The sequence below is a fragment of the Parus major genome, chromosome Z (assembly GCF_001522545.3).
Source record: "Parus major isolate Abel chromosome Z, Parus_major1.1, whole genome shotgun sequence".
Lineage (NCBI taxonomy): Eukaryota > Metazoa > Chordata > Aves > Passeriformes > Paridae > Parus > Parus major.
In genome coordinates, this window is record NC_031799.1 from 26,061,361 (window position 1) to 26,085,610 (window position 24,250).

General features: G+C 36.4%; 1 protein-coding gene across 6 annotated transcripts in view; it reads left to right on the forward strand.

The window, feature by feature from the left end:
• SMARCA2 (SWI/SNF related, matrix associated, actin dependent regulator of chromatin, subfamily a, member 2) overlaps positions 1-23,283 on the forward strand; it is a 121,740-nt gene extending 98,457 nt beyond the window's left edge. For 5 of the 6 annotated variants that reach the window (XM_015652611.2, XM_015652617.3, XM_015652613.2 and 2 more), the window contains 6 exons: positions 3,287-3,504; positions 14,541-14,646; positions 15,851-15,952; positions 20,592-20,724; positions 21,622-21,764; positions 22,378-23,283. In XM_015652611.2, the coding sequence (XP_015508097.1) occupies positions 3,287-3,504; positions 14,541-14,646; positions 15,851-15,952; positions 20,592-20,724; positions 21,622-21,764; positions 22,378-22,413 (738 nt within the window). In that variant the 3' untranslated portion in view covers positions 22,414-23,283. The remainder of the gene's footprint in view (positions 1-3,286; positions 3,505-14,540; positions 14,647-15,850; positions 15,953-20,591; positions 20,725-21,621; positions 21,765-22,377) is intronic. The other variant, XM_015652615.2, reaches the window with a different exon arrangement.
• Positions 23,284-24,250: the final 967 nt, after the last annotated feature.

The window sequence follows — 24,250 nt, forward strand, 5'->3', positions numbered from 1 at the left end:
AATATGAGAGATGTCTGTGTTGCTTTGTAGTCTCACACAGCCCATCATCTGTCAGGAACTAGAGATTTCTATCATTATCATACTGGTAAAGGTTTGGAAGGGCATTCTCTTCAGTGTGGCACTTAGGGCCTGGAATAGTAAGCTTTTCTAACAAAGAGCTCAGTCAGATGAATTAGCTTAATAAATATGTTGTTGCTAATACCCACATGCTTGGATCATATGTGTAGATATATGCACAGAGCATTAACCTATCTGCTGATAATTTATTCATGTGATACAGTTTTAAGCCATCATGTGAGACAGAATAAAGCATACAGTTTTAATTTTAAATTTTATTGTTTATGTACAAAATACAAATTTGTCTCTTGAGAACGAATGTTAAAAGTCATAATAACAACATTTTTGTACTGGTTGTATTGTCAGATGAATTTTTGAGTGGGGTCACTAGGGTCTTAAAGGTGTCCGAGTTTACATTCATGCAAGTTTAAAACAGTAGTTAATTGATATATTCTGGTTAAATAGGAAGTTTAATATTTTATGTTATGTTTGTAACTTGTACAGAATTATTTTGCTGTCTGCTATTCACTAATTTTAAGAGTGCAAGAGTATCTGTTATTTATTTTACTTGGGGTTTATTCTAATCTTTTGCCTTTACTACATTGCTATAATAATATTTTTAAAAAATCCCAGCTTTTAACTTTCATATTTTCTGTTGGTTAATATTTATTTCCCAAAATACTGCCTACTCTAAGCAAGAGTTTTATGCAGAAGTCTGAAGTGAGATGTTTTAAACTGTGATGATAAGACCACTATGATTCTTTTTTGGTGACAGAAAATCTGTCAAGCAAGCAAAAATATAAATACATTGTATTTAAGCAAAGTTTTCTGAAGGACAGAAAAATGTTACCAAAGTTAACAGAATGATGACTGGGTTTGATTTATTTTTTTTTTTCCCTTGTAAATCAGAATAGATCAGTTTCAGTAACCAAAACTTGATGTGTTCACTGTGGAGCAATAGGAATACATTTTCTATAATGAAATGCATAATGCATGCAACCAGTTTCAGTTTAGAAATCAAACATGAAATTGTCTAATTTTACTATTATTATTAAAATAATAAGAAGAATCAGTGACTGCTCAGCTAAAAATCTAATTTGAATGCCTAGGAATAATAAGGGGAGAAATATGATAAGTAGTTGTCAATATTAAAACCGGCTGAAGGAGGAAGGCTTCAGGCCTTGTAGTAGGTAGAATGAAACAGCAGATTTCAGTATCCACAATCCTTTCAGTATTAAATTTTCAGTAAAATAAAATTACTTGTATATGAAAACATAGCCTTTCCCCAGCTCTCTTTTTTTTCCTGATCAGCTGATGAAGAGACTAGCAGCTCGCTGCTTTGCTGGCTTGTTAATTTTATCCCCACTAACTGTGATTTCCGATAGCCGGCCTGCTGATAGTGGTAAGGTAAATATCCTTTTTCATTGCCGTCTTGAAGATTCAGTAGAACTACATCACAGGCATGTGTAGGTGTGTAACACGTCAAAAGTCGGTGTTCTCCGTGTTTCAATGTACAACTGAGTGCTTGAGGAGAGCAATGACATTAACTGTTGACAGCCTTGCATGCTGTATTTATTATTAGCTTTTCTAGCTTCCAAGATATGCAGAGAAATTTCCTTTTCTTAATCTTCATTAGCCTCAGTGGTTTATAGTGCGTGTCCTGCTTTAGCCAGATGAATATTAATGAATTTGTGTGCAGATTTTTTTTTCCCTTCTTTTTCTTCCTAACTCATCAGATCTCGAGCCTCCTTCATAGTGAATATCTGAATGCTGTGGAAGCATGATGTAAATTGTCTTTTGATTATTAAGGCCTAGTTTCAGGCTGTCTCTCAGGATTCTGCTTTTGTGTTTGTCTGTGGATTTGCACATCGGAGGATGCATAGGGAACAGATTTCAAAATCCCACTGTTTTTTTAAACATGCCAGGTTATTTTGTGTTGTGCATCAGATTTTGTTCACAAAATGTTTTTGAAGAGACACTGTACACAATTGAGAAAAATTATGTCTAGGCTGTAATCACTTTTTTATTTTGATTGTTATGCTCACATGATCATAAATATTAGCCATGTTTGGTGCTGTGGAGAAATGAAGGTAATTGCCTTAGGATTAGAGCTCTTTCAGCTACGAGAAAGGATTGATTAGCATTTGCATGTACTCAAGGCAATATTGAGAAGCAAAAGCAACAAATATCAACATCAGTTATGTTCTGAGAAAGCATTAATCAGAAAGCCTTAGTTTTAAGATTTTTTGATTTATTTTTTATTTTTCATTTCAGTTCTCTTATGATCAGGTGTTTTATTTCTTTTCTTTTGTTGGCTTTCTCAAATCACAAAAAGTTCAGCTTCTTGCTTTATGACGTGGATCTGATAGTGTGTGTGAACAGGTTCCCTGTATTTTGGTTTTTTGTAGCAATTTTTTTAACCCTCTTCATAGAGCTGCTGGGTCTGGTTAAAAGCGTACATCCAGGTAATTTAAACAATTGAAATTAGTATTAATTGTCTATGACTGTGCATATGGTTTGATTTTTGGGATGGGTTTTTTGCATCCCATGTTATGTGTCCTTTTTACAAAAAACCGCTATACTCTCAGTGCTTCTACCTACCTCATATTATTACTATTACTATTCTAGAGGAAATTTGAGGAGATTTTAACACTTAGATGATTTAAAAGTGCTTAAAAGTCTTGGAAGAGGAGTTGTTACTGCATAAAGTATCTCTGTTTTGTGTGTATGCACAAAGAGCTGTGTGTGAACTGGCTTTGGGAGCTGAGCACAGTTTGGACTGAGCTGTTTGAAAACATATGGTGTCAAAGTCTGTTTTGCATGGAACTATGTAACCCAGAGCTGACACTGATGTGAAAAAATGAATCTTTTTTGTACACTTACTGAGACAATACCTCAGGCCATTATGTGTGAAACTGTGTTTTGGTGCAGAATTCAAGGTTCAGATAAGCAACATATTTAGCTGATAGTGGGATTCTTAGCAAAAGTTAGTTTAGTGTCTCTTTGATTGCTAGTAAATCAGTTTCTTTGTTTATGCTATGTTTATTATTGTTTCTTATGTTTATTTCTATGTTTATTTATAAACTGAACATTATGACTTGAATTATATGCATCCCATGGAATTGCGGGGGGGGATGGGGGTATTGTTGTTTTTAAATATAGTTTGTTATTTCCTTTAGCCATGTCTCTTTTGTTTAAAAATTGTACTTTTTGAATTCATTGTTGTCAGGCAATTGAAGACGGCAATTTGGAAGAAATGGAAGAGGAGGTCCGGCTTAAAAAGCGAAAAAGGCGAAGAAACGTGGACAAGGATTCTGGGAAGGAGGATGGAGAGAAAGCAAAGAAAAGAAGAGGCAGACCTCCTGCAGAGAAGTTGTCGCCCAATCCACCCAAACTGACAAAACAAATGAATGCTATCATTGATACTGTGATAAACTACAAGGATAGGTGAGCTTAGAGACAGTCTATCTCCATTGCATGTGCTCTCTCCCTCCCTGCTGATACCACTCTCTACATTTTATAACGGCTTCATTTTTTTCAGTCTTTAGAAAGAAATGTTGACACTACTTTTCTGAAGAGTCATTCCTCTTAGGGCCTGCTCCCCTGAAAGTCTCATGCTCTGTGGAGGTTTTTTTTTAAACAACCATCTGATAGAAAGTTGTTGAAACAATTTTAAAAAATAAGAAAAAAGTAAGCGTAGAGCTCCTGCTTAGGAATTAAGTCATTCTGCTCAAGGTGTGTACTTAAGAACATTCAGCTTGAGCAGGATTTTCCATCAATTTATTGAGCATGTGTTGAAATTAATCTTTTCAAAGACATGGCTACAGATGTATTAATTCAAGTTTATGAGTCTCACAGTGAAAGACTGAAAGACTGTGCAAAATGTGTGGGGCTCATATCATAAGTAACAGAGCTGCCAAAATCAAAAATACAGAAATACTGAAACATCAGAGATGGAAGCCTGTTTGCCAAGAAATCCCGATTTTCAGCATAAAAATTTGCTAAATAGTTGGACTGTAGGAAGAAACTATTCCTTCTAATCTTAAATGTCATCTGAAGACTTCTGTTTTGCAGATTTTCAAACTGCAAATCACCTATGCTTCATGAGCAAGAAATTGAGAATTAGTTCATAATGTCTTTGAATCAGATTTGATTGCAAAAGTTGTATTTAAACTCAGTTCGTATCTGCCAATAATCAGTAAAGCCTTCTTGTGTGCTTATCCATTCTTTGCTGTACATTGAATTTCTTAGATCATATAGCACCTATTATAAATTAAATTAATATTAAATGCAATCAGAAAAAGTCAAGAGGTATTTGCATTAGGTGATCTGCACCTAGGTGTAGCAATGTATTTTTTGCCTATAAACAGCTTTCAGTCATTGACTTTAAATGGCAACTTGCCCTCTGCCCTTATTTGGCAGCTACTGTTCTGGCTCTGCCTGTACAAGTGTAGTTTGAGTGGTACTTGGTAAAGCACATACTGCTGTGATCTGTGGCTTTCTTTGGACATAACTGTTAAAATGAACCATTCTGTGATCTGTGGGATCTTTCTAGAGCACATCAAAAAGTATTTTATCATATTGCAACAGCATTCGTAGCAGCAAACACAATGAGCAACAAGCAGACTACAATCTCAGTGTATTTAGCTTGCTGTGACTCTCAAGTCACAGAACAGCTGAGAAGGGAGAAGTGTTAGGTATTCCAGTCAGGACTGCAAGGAAGCATCTATGCATTACAGATCCTTGGTCTTGAACCTTCTCTTGAAGCCAAGCACTTTTGATCAGGGTATCTACTTCTCACTTTTAAAATAGCAAGTTGCTTCCCCTAGCCTTCAGTGGGGGATAGATAATAACTGATAGCTTCTGGGGCGGTTAAAGATTTTTACCTGATTTTTGTGCCCCAAGGATGTTCCTATCTGATTTCTGTACAAAAAAAAGTTAACAATTGAGCTATTGTGTAATGACAAGGCATGCTGTTTCCTCTCCCAGGAGCCCACATTTATGCAAGACAGAATTGCTTCCCAATTTAAAAAGTGTATGGAGTTCTATTCTCTAATGAATTAAAAATACCTCTTAAACTGAGGTCTTCAGTACTGTAAGTTATAAGGAGGAGTTTCTGCAGTCTCATTTATTTTGTGAGCTAGCATGAAACCACCCAATACTATGAAAGAATAGAATTACAAGTTTACTCAGGGAACTTTAATATCTTAAAATATTTGGGGTTAACTTTCTTTAGAGTTTAATTAATATTTTCAGGATTTGTAGCTTTAGAATTAAGTGGGTTTTGGGCATTGGAACCCTTAATTTTGTTGGGGGTTCAATGTTTGTTCAGCTCTGGGCTTTTGTGAGTGTGAAGTCAATTGGGGCAAGTATAGAGGGACAGGTTAATTGGAAGAAAAGTAGGCCATGAGTTTCATCTAGGGGGAAAAAAAAGGGGTTTTCATGTATTTAGTGTTTGAATGCTTGAAATCATCTTTGTCTTTAGCTTAAATTTTCAGTGCTAAAAGATGTTTCATCTTTTCTTTATGGAAAATCTGGAGGGCTCATCTGGACTATGGAGGGCTGATTGTATCCCAAAAGGTGATCTGGTGATACCCATCCACAACCTTACTGACTTAGGCTTGAGTTACTTTGTCAAAGCCAATTCTACAATCTCTATTAAGTTTTGTGCAGCTTAAAGGGCAGCATGAAAAAAAGTGAAAAGAATCATTACTAAGCCAGTAAGTCTGTGTGCTTCTCATGTTTTCCCTTGTTTTTGAGAAGAGTTGCTTGTAAGAGTTGCAAAACCACTTTTCTGTTCGTATTAAAGCCTTTTTTTTAATAAAAAAGTAGAATCCGTGATGCTCACAAAAATTCGAAATGCTAATTGGCTGCTTCTCTGTGGTGAGACACTGTTAAATGTTGATGCAAGGAAGGATTCTCCAAGTGCTTTCCTAACTGTCTAGAAATTGACTTTATTTGTAAGCATCTAGGGATAAGTACAACCCTTTCCTCTACTTAAAAAGCATCCAACAAAATTGGCTGTCTATTTCAAGGAAAGCCAAAGATTTCAGTAATACAAATAATAAGTTCTAGTAAATACTAATTGTACAGTCAAGCTTAAATATGAGGATTAAAACTAGTTTAAACAGACGTGTTAGCAATATTTTAGGTAAATTTTCAGTGTGGATAGATACAATTCTCAAGAAAGGAAATGCAGAGGTAGTTATCCCATTACTTGTAAACCTCAGATAAAGAACTTCATGCAAGAAAGTGGAAGTCAGCACTGAGGTCAATTTGCTCTTCCTGTCCTCAGTGCAATTTCAGCCTTTTAATTTAGATTTTTCTCTTTTATGCAGTACAGTTTAGCAATTTCCTTTTATTCCCATTGTGAATCCCAATGTGATGTTGATTTTAATCAAACATTCCATTGACAATAAGTTTAATAGTTCTTAGAGAGCAATTTACAAGTAAAACTGATTTTCTTTGGGTATTTCTAGAGAGCTAGAGACACACTGAAGGAGAAAAAACTGCAGTGAGATTTGACTTGACTGGCAGCCAGCATTAGTTTCCTGAAATTATGATATCTAGGCTGTGCCCCATATAATAAACAGTTTTTAAAAGGACAAAAAGGACAAAGATGGAAGACACTGAGAATGTTCAGCTTGGACTGCTTGAGTGCCTTTGGTGTGAGAGTTGTTGAGGGCTTTGACAAGTTGACTTGAATCATGCAGTCCCTTGCATTTGATTCCAGTACTGAGTGTTGTGCTTCAAGATTTTCTTCATATTTATAGGCATTTCTTTATCTTCATATTTATCTTTGTTAAAATAGAAACAGATAGCTCATACCTTGGTGTGAAGAACTGTGGGGTACATGCTCCAAATCCTTTAGTAAAATTACTATTGAAGTCTCTGCTACCTTTTTAAGCTGCACCTGTGGTCTCATTAATTAACTTTCAGTATCAAACCATAAAATATGTAGTGGTACTACAGATGCAGATCGTTTTTCACTCTTCTACACTGCTTTGCCATCATAGGCAAAGCTGAATTAATGTAGGTTTCATCTGTACTTGTTTAAAACGGAGAATGGATCTATAGTGAAGCAAAAGTAGGGGAGAAAAGATGGTCAGAATCCTCTGACTTCTAGTTATCTGACCTAGTGAAAGATGTCTCTCCCCACCCACGGAGCAGAAAAGCTGGACTAGTTTATCTTCTAAGGTCTTTTCTAACCCAAATCATTCCATGATTCTATGATTTTGCTAAAACATTTCTTTCAGGGTACCACAGGAACATTATAAGCTAATAAGAAAGAAACAGGAGATAAAATGACTAAGCTCATTAATCCATGTAAAAAGAAGTAAAAATACCTAGCTGAAGGCACTGCTTAAAAAGTAACCAGTAAACTGGAAGGAAATTCTTGGAGAATTGGTGTTGGCATAGATGACAGTATATTTATGATATGTGTTAAAACTGAGGATTGTCCTGGCCAAAACTAAAACTTCAGTAGTGGTGTGTTAATCACAGCACACTGGACACAGTTGGGTCTGGAGTAAAAGACATGGCATGAAGTACAGTATCTAAGTGTGCATTATATGGTACTCACAGACCAAAAATAAGAAACTTTTCTTCTGATTCAAGTGTCAGTACAAGTGGAACTGCCAGAAGAAGAATTACCTGCGCAGAGAAATTATTGATCAAAGCCAGCTATGATCCATCAGTATTGTCCAGACATAGAAAACAGCAGTCTTACCATGATGTTATTGCCTATGCACATGTGGAAATACTCATTATGGATGTATATCATTATATGTGATACTGTGAAAGCTTAAGTTGCTGCATATACTACCTGAATGCTTTTCCATTCAAGACAGATTAGTTTACACTGAGACAAGTGTAAATAATTACTTCAGTGATAAGTAATAACATGGGAGAGCCTTACAAGGGGAAACAGGTTGGTTTGTTTATGCAGTCTTGAGAGGGGAAGATGATTGCTCTCAGCAAATTCTTCTGGGGGAGAAGCATAATCACAGGAATTGTAGAAATATGTAAAAATACAAGATAGTGGTCACAAGGTTATATGTCTGGAAGCATTTATTAATTCATACAAGTTATTAATTTAGAATTCTGTAATCTTTCCATATGGAATAGTGGAACAGAAATAGCTAGACAGACTTGGCCTTTATTCCTTGTGATAAAAAGTTCTATATGATTATTTACAATACCAAGATCCTAGATTCAGGGACCTGGTAACATCTTTCCAGTCATACATTGATCCTGATTCTCCCAAGTAAAGCATAAGCATCATCTTCGCAGACTCCATTTGCAATACATATTAATCTGAGATTTTTTTGCATTTAATTCTTAAACTAAGATTTAACTGCTTTTACACCCTTGTACCTTGTTCTGCCCTTGCTGTGTAAAACATCTGTTTAGAAAAAAGCAAGTTGCAGTGCATCAGTCCAACATTATTGGACTTACACATTTTTCCAGTCCCCATGCTTTTAGTTTGTCTTTCCCTACAAAATTAGGAATGTCTGTAGAAATGAATATCATAGAATCATATGTTATATGTGTTATGTTTTTTACAGCACAAGATCAAAGAACCACAGAATGGGTCAGTTTGGGTGGGACTACAGCAGGTTATCTGGTCTAGCCTCCCTGCTCAGACAGGGACATCCCAAGGCACACGGTTGCTCCTGACATTTCTTGAATGTCTCCAGTGAGACTCCACAGTCTCTCTGCGTGATCTGTTTCAGTGCATGGTCACCAACAGAGTAGAGCAGTTCTTCCTCATGTGAAGGCTTAACTTTTGTGTCCATCTGTATCTGCACATTCCCTCTCCTATTGCTTGCCACAACCAAATCAGTTTGGCACACAAAAAATAGTTTGTATGTCAACTTAAATACTGTAGTCTTTTGAAAGAAGGGACGGTTTTACTGCTGATATCTTTTCTTTCAGAATAATGAATTTTTATGCCACATTTGAGCCCCAGCTGCTGCTCTGCATCATACCACATGCAGGCTTAGTCTCCTAAACTATATTTTTACTCTTGTTATGGTTTTCCTTTTTATGGTTTATTTCAAAGGAAGACAAGCTGTAAGTGTAGCTTTCTTTTCCTGATTAAATAAATGAAAATAGAGAAACTGGAGAAAATGGATGATACTTCATCCTGGCAGGTTTAGGGCAATGCTTGTCCCTCTGTAATTGGCAGTAGTGAGGCCACACCCTAAAGCCTGTGGTTTGGGCCCCTCACTTACAGAAGGATACTGAAGTGCTGAAGCATGTCTGGAGAAGGGCAACAAAAGTGGTGAAGAGTCTGGAGCACAAGTCCTGTGAGGAGCAGCTGAGGAAGTTGGGGGTTTTTCACCTGGAGAAAAGGAGGCCCGGGGAACTGTTACTCCTTAATGAAACTGCTGCCTGAAAGAGGTTTAGTTTCTTCTCCATGGTGACAAGTAATAGAACAAGAGGAAATGGCCTCAAATTGCCCCAGGGGAGATTTTGACTGGATATTGGGAAAAACCTCATTGAAACAGTGCTCAGTCATTGAATCAGGCTGCCCAGGGAAGTGGTAGAGTCACTCTCCTTAAGGTGTTGAAAAGGTGTGAGGATGGCGCACTTAGTGATAGACTGAGTGCTGGGTTAGTGTTTGGACTGGATGATACAGGTCTTGTTCAGCATAAATAATTCTATAATTCTGTCATCCATACGTTGCAATCCTTCAACTTCCTTACAAACCCACTGCTTTCTTCTGCCTTGCTTCAGAATTTAATGTTTCCTGTCTGAGTACCAGTTTGATACTACCACTAGTTTGCATTTACTTTGTGTAAATAGCAACAGCTCAATTCAAGAGTCCCAGGATGCTGATAGCTCTGTTCCATACAGTGATTTCATTTGTCCCCTACCTGCCATATGGTCTATTCATAGATTTAAAGTAAGGACTTGAATGGTGTACCAATTAACTTCACAAAGTCTCCTGCTTGTATCAGGTAGCTGTTGACCACATTCAAATAAGGGCAGAAAAAAATTGAAGGATGGAGTTTTTGTGCTTTTTGCATGCTTGGCAAGAGACTACTCCGGTTTGTGGTGCTCAGCATTTTGATGACACAGCTCAGGGAGAAGGTATTTCCTCTGTATGTGAAATGGATTTTATCCATAGCCTTTTCAGCTGTTTTCTTAAGTTGCCAGTTTCTAGCTGTTTTAAAATGGAGAGTAACACAGTCAGCTATATGCCAACTGGTACTCTTGAGTATTCAAACACACAAGGTAAATAATTTTTACTTACATACAAGCCCAAGTTACAGAGTACATAGCCATACGTCAAACACAGAGATTACATATTTAGCTATTTTTACCCACTTCCATTTCAATGATGGGTACAGGTTTTCCATGTCCTACTGTAGTCAGTTCTAAAAATGGACCAGAAAACGCTAATGAGAATTAATCATGTCCCTACATAGCCAGGTTACTGTTGGAAGTCGATATTTCAGCTCTTGTAATTCTTTTCTCCCACATCCACTTTTCTTTTAAATAGCATTTGATTCAAAGTTGTAGTTTTCAAGCCATGGTTCTGTTTGTGAGTGCTCTGACTTGGGCAAGCATGCAGGACTCTTCATTCTACCCACTCTAAATTGAATTTCATTGTTAAAAGTTTGAAATTTGCTAGAAATATGAGAACATATTGCAGTTTTAGCTTCATGATTATCTCTCCTTTTGATTCCAAAGGAGAAAGAGTGTCGGTAGTAGTATACTTTTAACAGGCCTGTGGCAGTTTGTTTCTGGCCAAATACTGCCAGGAAAAACAAATAAAAAAAGGAGCCTTGTACAAATGAGGTTTCTGCATTTCATTCCACTGGACAATACTGACTAAAAGGGTGGAATTATATGTTTGTATGCACCTTGTAAGCTGTTTGACAGAAATGAAAGAAAATCAGAAAGATTGCACACAAATATTTTTCTAAGCAAAACCATTTTCTAAATAAGCAGTATTTCTTAATTCTTTTTTAACTGGTGCATATGCAAGTGTTTTTAATGTGGGCACACATGGGACTAACATGTTGAGCTGATGCAGTAGCAATGAACTGTCACAGTTCTTTCACAGTCAGATCTTTTAATTTATTCTGGTCCTTTTTCCTTTCAGCACGTAGCCTGCTAGTTGCTAGGCAACCATAAGTGGTTTTTTTTCTTAATGCACATGATTTTTATGTGGTAGTTGTAGTTATTATTTTCTAATTACATAAGTGGGCAAAAGGATTAAAATCAGAGTTGCATTAATAATTAATAATTTTCTAATTAATTACTGAAAGATCCCATTTGTTTATAGTATGGATGCACATATACAATGGGAGTGTGAGATAGTACTTCTTTGTGAGAGTAGGTTCTGTAAAAAATATAGAATAGAATAAGCTGTTACCAATCTGAGTAGACAAAATCAGGCTATAGTTTTCTGTCATGCCCTTAATGCTTTTTCTTTCATGGCCTTAAATGATTTTCAGTAATTAATTGCATCAAGCAAAAGCTTGAGGGTTTTCTATAGCATTCTCAGTTTAATAGAATGTGTGAACAAACTGCAGTTGGCTGGTTTTGCACCTGGAAAATAGAATATTGCTGTTTAATAATTTATGAGTTGCATTTTTTAATATAAAATACCATATACAGATGGGTGTGTGGATGTAAAAAGAGAAAAGAATACAGCCATGAGATTAAAAGCTATAATCATTAGGAACTATTTCAGTAGGACAGATAGGCTAAACATGTTTTAAAATTGACCAGAATTAGTTTATTTGTGGCTGTTTCCTTTTTACTGTTCAGTATTAGACTCTAAAGCACAGTTGAAGAAACCCAGCATCAGTGGTTCAGTAATTTTAGTCAAATAGAAATTTCTGTTAAGGTTGCTGAAATAAAACACAGCAGTGATAGTCCTTCTGTATATCTAAGCCACGCTCATCCTGTAGCAAGGTGCAGGCAGGTAAGTTAGTGTGCTGTGAATTGGTGCAACAGGATACTGCTTTGTTTTGCTTTGCTTTCCTCAGAATCAGTGCCTTGTGTGTGTAAGGTGGGTATTGATCACTTAATGAACAGTTGAATTCCCCCTGGCCTTCTGTATAATGCTCCTAAGGAGTCTGAATGTTTTGCAGATATAGTACTACTTTCACAGCATTTTATTCTCATTTTATAAACGGAGATTAGGAACTTAAATTTTAAGATACAATTTGGGCATCAGAGATCCAGTTGCTGGTTTTCATAGTGTTGCATATGTTCAGAAGAAATTCCATTTATTTCAGTTACAGCTGTTACTGCTCAACACTTCTCCCTATGAACAAAAAAAAACCAAAAAACCCACAAATAAAAACACAGTCCTCAATTTTTAAAGGAATAGAAACAGAAGTTAATTTAGTTAGTTGTGTAGAATGTATAGAATGCATTGCTTTTCCTTGTGTTGTTTCCAGTTTCACTTTGATAGGGTGATGAAGACAGGTTCTGTCATGTGTCATGACATAGAAACACAGGTCAAGAGCAAGACTATTGCCTTTAAATCCATTGTATAAACAGGGGAAGTATGAAAGTCGTGAGTTTGTTAGTCCATACCAAAGAAAATGACATGTGCAAAATTTCAAAGTTACCTGGCCTTTTATGCTTTTGTCCATTTCAGTAACAAGGTTCTTCCCAAATAAATTAGATCTGTTGCTAGGAGCTGCTACTGAGGTGCCAGTGGTCTCTGTGCATATCTATTCCAACAGCTTTATGGAGTACATAGACTTGGCTGTCCTCTCCTGGGACAGGGATGCACTGTATGCCCACTGCCTTGTCTCACCTGCAGTGGCCATGCCCAGGAGCGTGCTCAGGTGTGTGCCAGAACCTTGCTGAGACCCAGGAGACATATTGGTGGCTGCTGCTGCTGCAATTGTAAGTCAGGCAGGATGTACAGGATGGGACAGAGGCTTTTGGTTTCTAGATCAGCATTGCATGAAAAAATACTCTACCTGCCTGTTGGTGCAAAGATTTCTGTAGAACAACGCTGGTTAGCAGTCTGCAATTAGAGTATTTACATTATTGTCCTCTGGGATGGAAGAAGCAGCATTGTCTCAGGACCAAACTGAGTACAATAAAAAATTGTGGATTAAGTGTGCACCAGATAGTTAGGAAATGAGGAAAATCTGTTTATTCCTCCTTTTTCATTAATCTATCAGGTCCATAAGAAAAATAGTACCTTCTCAAATTTTGATGTTACCTCAGGCATTAAGAAATGCATACTGTATAGTAAGCATTCATTATGTCCATAAAGGGCAGGGATCTTGCCAGCTTTGTGCTTTTTATCATTCTTATTCTCCATTGCAGAATTGCTTCATTTAACCTATAGTTTTAGTTTAATGTCTGATAAGATCCTACACCACTCTGGTAGGTGTTGCAAGAGAAAGCCCACGGGGAAGCCAGTACTTGGTAGCCTTTCTTGCCCAGCTCCTGGTGTTCCTGAGATACTTTCTGAAAGTTCCGCTGAGAAAACAGGGCCTCTTTGAGGTAGCTGGGAGAGAAGAAAACATATGAATGTGAACTGGGAAAGGCTTGTGAATGCTGTCTTCGATTCTTCACAGGACTGATTTTTTCTGCTAATCTGTGAAAATTACATGTGCATGGGGAAAAAAAACAATTAAAAACAACACAAAACCAACCAAACCCCTAAGTGTCATCAGCACATTTCCTCTCAAGGTGACTTACAACCATCTATTATTTGGAAAATGACGAAGAAGATTAAAAAAAGATCCTCAAAATAAAAGTGTTATAATAGCTATTAAAAGAGGATAAACAATGGGAAGTATGGGAATCTTGTAAAATTTGAACACGTTAAGTTATAGGCAACATTCCAACAGTATAAAAGTTTAATAATCTATCACTTTATTTCAAATGAATGAAGAAGTACAAATGGCAGTGGTGATTTTCAAGATAGTTGGAATGATCTTCCCGGAATCCCAACGGTCATTAGTAGAAGTTACTCGTTTTTTGTTGTTTTAACATCAAGTTAGTCTAATAGCAATCAGTATATAGTATCATGGAAATCACTATGGTTTGCTATAATGAGGAATTACAAGACTAACTATATAGTGATCAAGAAGAAGACAAACTTAAGAATGACAAGAAGGAAGAATTGCTAAATCTACTGAACAAAAACCAAGGAAACAATAAGAGTGTACTCAGCAAAAGACTCTGGGATTCAGATGCAAATCCTGATTCTTCTTTCATAAAGCCTCTTATACATATTCATCTCTAATGATGTTAGATGTCAATGACATATTAATGATATGTTAGGACAACAGTTTCAAATTTCAAATTGTAAATTAATAATCTGTACCACATTTAAAAATCAGGGTTCTGTTTCTAATTCTTAGAAAGAAAAACTGATTTTTTTTTTCCATTATTTTAATTTTTTCTTATTATTAGATTTTGTGTGTGTGTATTTTGTGAGAAGGTTGTAGTAATTCTTTTCAGTATGGCTTTGTTTTTCTCAACAGTTCAGGACGGCAGCTAAGTGAAGTCTTCATTCAGCTCCCATCTAGGAAAGAACTACCGGAGTATTATGAATTAATTAGGAAACCAGTGGACTTCAAAAAGATAAAGGTAAGGAACGGATGAATTTTGGAAGTGGAGATTCCTTCATTTCATTTTGTTTTATAGAAGGGTAAGCATGAAGTTGTTTTTAAAATAACAATGTGATTATTTCATGCCACCTGTACTGGTGGATTAGATTTTAAACATTGTGACACACCTTGTTAGTCATGTTGTTTAGTGTATATTGCAGTATATCAGTGTAATTTCAAGGTCAAATCAATCTGTAGTAGTGTGACATGGATGACATGGCAGTGCCTTTTTTGCAGAGGCCTAATTGTGAATCTGTCAACAGATTTGGTAAAAACACACTGTTGACAAAAAATTAATAGTTCTAGGGGAATATGCCTATCTCTATGTTTAAAAGAATAGAACCATAAATATCCTGAGTTGGAAGGGATTAACAGGTATCATCAAGTCCAAGTCCTGGTGCTGCACTGGGCAAGAATTTGCACCATGTGCCAGCAAGTGTTATTTAAACACTTTGGAGCTCTGTCAGGCTTGCTGCTGTGACTTCTTCCCTGGGGACCCTCTACCAGTGCTCAGCCACCCTCTGGGTGAAGAACCTTTTCCTGATATCCAGCCTAAATCTCCCCTGACAGAGCTTCAAGCCTTTCCCTCAGATCTTACCATTGGTCAACACAGAGAAGAAGGCAGTGCCTGCCCCTGCACTTCCCCTCATGAGGAAGTTGTAGACCACAATAAGGTGTCTCCCTTCTCCAGGCTAAGCACACCAAATGAGCACAGCTGCTCCTCATAGGGCTTCTCCTTCTAGACCCTAGCCTTGTATCTTGGAAGAGCCAGGTCAGGTCCAAACGGAGTTTGGTAGGTGGGGTCTAGGAAGCATGTTGCACCTTGGTAATGTCATAAATCTGTATCTTTCACCTCTGTTACAGCTACTGGGTTTCTTTGCTATAAAGACAAAATCGGAACTTCTTTTACCAAAAGAGCTCCATTTCTCTTGCTTTTAACCCTTACAGTCCACAAAGTGCTTAATTTTAGCTCTTTTACTGCATTTTTGAGTAATATGCTAATAACATGGTTAAAGATCATTCTGTGTTTTGAACAGATACTTACCTTGATGCTTAGGTAAAGTTTTTTAAGAGAAAGCTTTTAATGTGTTGAATCGATTATTAATTCAGTTTCTTCTCTGCTGTTCTTTTTCTGCATCACTGCCCATCAATACTTGTCTTCATTTCCTTAACAAATGCAACAGGAAAGAATTCGCAACCATAAATATCGGAGTCTTGGGGATTTGGAAAAAGATGTCATGTTGCTGTGCCACAATGCGCAGACATTCAACTTGGAGGGATCTCAGGTCTGAAGGAGTTAATTTATGTTAAATTAAGTTTCCCCTATAGTGTTTTTAGTGCTTGTTGATTATTATTTTTGTATATAACGTCTCTGTTTCAATTCTTACTTTTAAGTAGATAAAAATGTCCACATTTTTAGAATCCAGAATTCACTGGACACTGCTGCAGTGTGTATTTTCATAAAATTTGGTTTTAGCACTAATTATGAGATCAGTTTTTTCTGATCTGTGTGGCTTAAAGCTGGAGTAAAACTATTTTAATCTGTGTATATGTAGTGATAATCAGTTTGGGTTTTCCACAGTGGATCACAGAAGTAGCAGATGTAACAGTACAGCTCTAGGACAGGATGTTGAGGAAGTACATCATAGAAAGCTGTCATGGAAGATAAAAATTCAAGATTGTCCATCAGTAAAGATGTATATGTGAAGCTTTTAACCCTTTAAAGTGTCTGTTTCTTTAATTTTTTTCTATTGTTGAAAGTTCAGTGTCCATTGTAAGAAACAGTTGGAATAAATCCCAGATGAGTTTTGGGTTTAGAAGGCAGACTGATCTCAAACAGATATTTTGCACACATGGGCTCAGAATTTGGAACAGGGTGCTGATACAAAGGGAAAGACTAGGAAATCTGGATGGCAGATATGAAAGATAAGACAAAATAGGTAAGAAAGCTGAACAATGCAGCAGAACAGTCTTGGAGGATTATTGTTATAGATGAGATCCAAAAAGTGTGATGCAGACACAATATTCAGTTGAAGCAGAGACCATGAAGACAGCTTCCATAATATGCAAGAGATAAAAGAAGATGTTATTTGAAGCCTAAATAAAAGTAAGATGAAGGGCAATGCTGCCAATAAAGAGTATTTTCTTAAAATTTTTAAGCATTAGTGATAACATTTAGCTAAATTGGGGAGTTTATGTTGAATTTTGAGGATTAAAAATTAGTATGGAATTTATTATGAAGAACTGTTGGATTCAGCTAATCATTTAGTGATTATTTTTTATATCAATAGAGAAAAAATTATTTCTGTAATATGTACATGTCATTTTTTTCTGTCTTCAGTTACACAGAAACAACTACAAATAAATAACTGAAAATATTTTTTAAAGTAAATTAATTATGGTGTAATTCTTGGGACAAAGTTTTTCTAGTGTCCAAATGTAAATTTTCAGTTTACTGCTTATTCATATAGCAGTAAAATGACTGTTAGTGTCTCATTATAATGAGGGGAGAAAAAAGAGAGGGAAAGTTAATAACAAAAAGTATAACTGAGACTTCAGAAAAAGGTAAAAGTTGGTAGAGGAGATACAGAGGTGAAGAAAAACCAGTAGTGAAATAGGAAAAATAACAAAATTATGCACATTAGAATGACTCAACCTGCTTATGGAAAACTGGTCTCTTGTTAGGCAGAGATGGTAGAATTGAGTAATCCTGGTTGAGATGTTAGTAGATATTGCTGCTCTGTTTGGAAATAACCTAACATGTATCTATGTTGCAGTATTATTTTCTGAACCAATGAACCAACATTAATTACCAGACCAAGTATTACTTTTTATATCATGAAGCCCAAATAGTGTGTATCTACGGTGTTTTTTTGTTTGTTTATTTGTTTTTGGGTTTTTTGTTTGTTGGGTTTTGATGTTGTTTTTTTTTCCTGTAGAGTTCTCACATCATCCATTTTGATTTCCCCTGAGTTGCAGGGCACTTCTGCAGTAGTCCCTCCAGTGTTCCAGGCTTCCTTGATACACCTTGAGTTCTTTGTTTTGGTCTACCTTTGCTCTGACATACCAATTGACTTCAGTAAATTAGATTATTTGTGTGAGCACTCAAAAAAAAAATGGCTAATTCAGATAGTTTAAGCACACAGTGAACTTCAAGTGTTCTGTTAATGTGGTGCATTGAATGCTGCTTTTCCTTGGAGCAAAGCAGTTCCATCTGAGATAGAAGCTTATTAAGGGTTTTCAGGGATAGAATGACCTTATGTATTAAGGCTTTTGTCCTCAATGAAGCCTCAGTATTTTGAAAAGCTTTTCATGTTGTAATGGTCAAATGACACACAGATGTGTGCAGGGTTAAAAATGCTTGTGTGTCTCTTCAAATGGAAGATTTCTCATGAATGTTGCAATTTATTGTGAAGTTCTTGTGGCATCGTTTCTCCCTTTTTAAAAGAAGTTCTCCTGTCATTGTTGCTTGATTTTTTGAAACCTGTTGGAATTTGGTTTCTGTCAAAATAATAAAATTTCTATTTGCACGGCTTTTCATGAATCAGCCCCATAGGGTTTTTTGAGTATCAAAATAGATAGGAATATTACAAGTAATTCCACATAAAGAAGGTTAAAATAATTTTTGGAACTCCTGTATTTCATTGGGATGCTGTTTGAAAGTCTGGGTCACATTGATGCCCTAAATATGTAGCTGCCAGCATTAAAAAATAAAATGTTGTAGAGGTTTTTTTGTCTTATAAAAGTGTTTTTATGACAAAGAAGAGAAGGTTAGTTGAAATAATCACTCCTAAGAACAATTGTATATGAAAAATAAATAGTTTTCAAGAGGAACCTGTCAGGTTCTGTCAATAGCTGACTTGAGGTGGGTATAAGAGAAAGTAAATTGTTACTTGACTTTAAGGAAGGAAGTTCTGGAGTCTCATGGTGCATTAATGTTGTAAGACAGGAGAGCAGCTTCTCAAAGGCTTCTCTGTTACTTTTTATAGATAAGAGATACTTAAAAATTTTAACATGATTGAGAGCAGTCAAACATCTTAAAAAGCACAGAGGAACATACACAATGGGGGACAATCCACAGTGAAGGCTAGTTTTTCAAAAAGAGCACTTGGTGGTCAAGTGAAAAAAGAAGTAACTGGATATTTCATGTTAAGTATTCTGAACAAACTTTTTCTAATTCAGTTTGTTGAACCCAGAAAGTATTAGAGCACTTCTATCACATCTAGCATACAGACTGCATAATGATAACCAAAAGTCCATTCATTACCATTTTCACAAATACCTAGCTTCTCTTTATACAAGAAAGTATGTCATTTAGCCGGAGGAGTAGAATGACAGACAGCCAGGATAGATCATGGTGATGATGATGATGATGATAAAATCGAATGCAGTCTGTTACTCTGTACTCTTCTAGTAATTATTCTTCATTGTTTAATAATGAATTGTGCAGTTCTTGTCTTCTGACATTTTACAGAACAAACAGCACAAGGTCATTTGTTCAGGTGACGATAAAGAATCAGATATTCAGCAACACAACAAGATCTTTACTATGTTAACCAAAGAAATGTGTTACAAACCAAAAGCAGTCACTCTTGAGAGTCCCCTCATGCTGGGGGGTTTTAGAGAAAATCTGATGTACCCAACTTACTTTGGATGCGACAGAATATTTGAGGACACATGTTCAATTTAGAGCAAGCCATAATTTTTTTTCAGTCTTTTTAGGTCTGAAAGTAAGGAAGGGATGAGCTGCTTGGGATAAATTATCTTCCTTGTAGCTTCTTTGGATTTCAGAAAAAGCCTAAAGATAATTGAGGGTTAGTCATTTATCATTATTCACTGTATTGCCGGACAATAACCCATGTTTTAATTAAGGTGCTTACTGATGAAGTCTGTTCCTTTGGCAGGTTTTCAAGGGTGTTATGATCTGATGAAAATGCACAATTGTTCCTATGGCAGTAGAAAGTAATAAGATAAACATTAACTAGACATTTTACATGTAATACTGTCCTGGTTTTAAAAGACAGGTTCTGCTAAGGAAGACAGAAACCTCCCTTGAAATGGAAAAATGTAAACCACCACCCCCCCAAATTATTAAAATCATCAAATCAAGGTGCTCTCAGGCAAAGATACGGGAATAGGAATAACAGTTCTTTACTAGGAAACTTAAAATGAAAATACAGTAGTAGAACAAAAAGAACTACAACCAAAAAAAAACCACAAACAAACAAAAAAAACCCACTGTCAGAGCAAGAATACAACCTGACAACCCTGTTGGTCAATCAGGGTGTTGGTAGCAGTCCAATTAAATGCTGGCTGCAGTCCTCCTGGAGTGACAGATGTGGTTCTGTTGAAGTAATGACCCTGTAGAAGGACGTAGCTTTCCTCTGAAGGTCTGGTGGTGTAGATGGGTCTGGTCTCTCTCCTCTGGGATCCAGTGGAGAAAGGCTGCTTGTGGTATTTTGAGTCTCCAAAGATATCCAGGTAGGGATGCTTGGCTCCTGCCCCTGTGTGGAGCATCTCACAATGGGATGATGTAATTTTATCAGTCATGCAGTGAGACTCAATGGCCCATTAACAGAAGATATCTCCTTGGAGGGATGATGGGTTGTGGAAGAGATAAAGAACACTGCCCTACCTGGTTTTAACAGGTAGTAATAAAATACATGCTTTTGGTTACATCTTGCACTGCAGCCCAAGAAAAATACATAGTAAGAGTTGCTTCTTTTCAGCTTACTACTGATGAATTTAGAGCATGAAAAATTAACCCTGGCATTTCTTGTAAAATTCATGCAACAGACATTATTACTTCATATTTGAAAAGGCCATGTACTCTGTTGACTTGCACTGGAAATTTAGGCCTATGCTGTGAATTTCTGATTCAGCTTGACTTCATAATTCTAATAGAGATATGTACCTGTACTGTAGATCTATGAGGATTCCATTGTTCTTCAGTCTGTGTTCAAAAGTGCACGACAGAAGATAGCCAAAGAAGAAGAAAGTGAGGATGAAAGCAATGATGATGAAGAAGAAGATGAAGAAGAAGAATCGGAATCAGAATGTGAGTCCCCTGCTAGATACTGACAAGCAAATATATCTGGGGATGGAAGAGCAGGTTTTGCTGCTTCTGCATGGAGAGTGTTACAAGTTTCTATTTTCCATTGGTGGAAGTAATTTCTTTATGAGGTTTCGTTGGTGTAACATTGTTTTTGTGTTTCAACTGGGTGTTCTGGCTTACTTCTATTTAAACTATTCTAAAGCCAGAAACAAATTAAAGAGGTGCTTTGTGGGTGGCCATAATTATTTATAAGCCCTTCAGGGCCTCTTCATGCTGTTTGTAAATGGATGTGCCAGGAAAGGCTAGAGACAGTCTTTATCAGCAAGTGGTCAACCTTCAGGCATGATGTGACATACAAAGTCCATTACGTGGTTAAGAACCAGACGATGTTGAAAACACTCTTCAGTATGACAAGAACTAAGTGAAACTCTGATTGCTTCAGAACACTCTTTAAGTTCCTACAGATTTGGAAACATGATGAAGTGGAAAAAGATGGATTCCTTCATTGCACTTTGTGCCATCCAGTACACCTATCCAGATTCCAGCTACCCCTTTTCTCTGGTTACAGAAGCTGTGGGCCCTGAGCTACCCTTCCAAGTGTGCGTGCAGCTTCAGTAGCTCATTTGGAAAGGAGTGGATATTACGGAATCAGAATAACATGTTCTTTAGAAAGGTGTCCACTTAAAATTCACCAGTATCCTCCACATAGCATTTTTGTACTTTAAAGTATGAAAAAAAGGTCTGTTTATATGAAGGCTAAACATTTCTATAGTAATGAAGAAAATACTTTTAAATTTATATCTTCTCTTTATACTACCATATACTACCTGTGAACAAGAGACAGCATTTGAAATTGGTAAGTGAATGTTATATTAATGTACACTATTAAACTTTTTGCAGCAAAATCAGTGAAAGTCAAAATCAAGTTAAATAAGAAGGATGAAAAAAGTCGGGAGAAAGGAAAAGGCAAGAAGAGGCAAAGCAGAGCAAAAGCCAAGCCTGTCGTGAGTGATGATGATAGTGATGAGGATCAAGAGGAAAATGTAAGTTTTGTTCAGTGAGACTGTGGAAGTGGTTGCAGTGATTACATCTCTGCCCTGTCCTGCTTGCTGTCAGAATTCTCAACTGTTCATGCTTAAGCACATATTTAACTTGTAGTGATCATCCTGAGAGAATTGGGTGGGGGTGCACTTATGAGATCTGGTCCCAGTGCTGGAAGACAAGAAGTCTAAGAAGTTTGCATCTTATTTCTTCAAGCTATTCCTACATTCATTGAACCTTTAAGTCTCATGGTCTGTTCACTTTTGTCCACAGATAAAAGCTTGATTATTTTTTACCTTTTTTTTAGTGGGTGCTTCTATTATTGCAACAAATGAAAATAGATGTCTTCCCAGTTGTTCTTAAATGTCTGGATAGAAAGAAAGAGCTGGTGTTTCCTGACTCTCTGTCTTTCCTGTCTAAAGAAGTCTACAGCAATTAGATGAAATTTCATGAAAGAAATACTAGATAACACAGTACCTTTCTTCAGGCTATCTTGATTTGTCAGTTTAATTGTCATATTTCTTCCTCGTACTCCCTTTTATTTTTCCTTCTTTAACAAATTCCACAGAATAGCTGGAAAGAATTTCTGACTTGTCTTGTGTCTCTTACCTCTAGGACCAGTCGGAAGCAAGCGGAAGTGATGATGAGTGATCCATAGGGTTTATTTTCTTGGCAGAACTGACCCCTTCCCCTTCTCTTCTCTTTTCTCCTATTTTACACCCAGTGAATTCTTTTTGTCAAATAGACATTGGGTTGTTTCTGTATTCTCATTCTCTATAATTTAGCTTTAGGATAGTGCCAGACAAACATATGATATCATGGTGTAAAAAAAGGCAAAAAAAAAATGTAACATATTGTGACCAAATGGGCCTCAAAAAACAAAAAAGAAACCTTTTGAGGGAAAAATATGGGTTGATAGTATATTTCTATGGGCTGGTTTTGACTTGGTAATGGTTTGATTGTGCCTGGTTTTATCATTTGATAAGGTTTTTTTTTTTCAGTGACATCAGAAAGGCAACAAAAAAAAGTCTTTTGTAGCATTGATAACCAGGAGAAGTCATTAAAAACCACTGGTTATTTTATTTTTCATCAGGCAGTTTTCAAATTTTTTATTTGTCCCGTATTGGTTTTTTACACTGTGGTACATATATGCGACTTTGTTTAATAGCTTATAAATGTTCAGTAGTTAGCTTTCATACATCCTGCCCCATATACGTTTTTCCACTTTACGCTTGATGATCTTCAGAAAAAGGCTTTTTGAATTGTATCAAATTTATGTCTATTGTAAACTTTGCTTAACTTTTTTTTTCTCTATTAAAAAAGTTGGTTTAAAAATGCTATTGAATATTGCAATCTATATAGTGTAACGTATGGCTTCTTTCATCAGACTGATCTTCTATGTTACCAATGTGGATTATCACCTTTTCCCTAAAGTGTACTTAATCTTTGCTTTCTTTGCACAATGTCTTTGGTTGCAAGTCATAAGCCTGAGGCAAATAAAATTCCAGTAATTTTGAAGAATGTGGTGTTGGTGTTTTTCTAATGAAGAGACGTTTTAGTTCAATAGATGCAGCCTTGTTCCACAAAAATATCTCTGTAGTAGCAATGAGAGGGCAGGAGTGTCTCCTGTAGAGAGGTCTACTTTGGCCCTTCCTGGATGTAAAGTTCAAATATAGAAGTTTCTTCTGAGATGGAGGGAAGATACACAATACATGTTAAAGAATAATTATATTGAAGGAGTAGACTGCTACCTTGAAATAAAAGCATAGTTCATTACTTAATTACAATTGAATGATAAAGCAATAAAATAAACTTTTTTTTTTTTCTTTCAGGAAATGTATGTCTATATGGCTTAGTGGGCATGAATACAATTAGTTATGCAGGCAGTCAGCCCACCCATTAGTCAGTTTATTTAAAGTCTTATCTTGAGGTATAACAGTGGTGATGCAATGAGATGAGGTAAACATTTGAACTATAGATTTGCAGTTAACACTGCTACTCTGCAAAACCAAAACTTAGATTTCAACACATACTGTGTAAAAAATGCACAAGCCTAGAAGCCTCTTTGTAAACAGAACATTTCTTTGTTACATGAACTTCTGAGAGTGTGTCTGCAATAAATCTCTTCATTCTGCCTTGCAGTGTGTTAACTGCTTCAGATTTTTGTATCTCATTTGAAGTGATCAGTAAGTTGGTCTGGAATCCATTTGTTTATATTAGCCCTGCACTGAGAGAAGTCAGCTTTGCTTAGATTCAGCAATTTCAAGCATCTTATTCCTGGTGTGTCCCCCATCTGAACTGAAGACTCAGTATTTCACAGAGAAGTATCATTGATCTCAGAGGCTCACGTTGGTAATATCAGTGTCTGAAGCAGCATTGCGAAGATCAAAGTCCTGGTGGACACCAAGTTGAACGCCAATAACAATGCGTTATTTTGGCAAAGGAAGTATCCTGGACTGTATTATGAGGAGTGTTGCCAGCAGGTCCA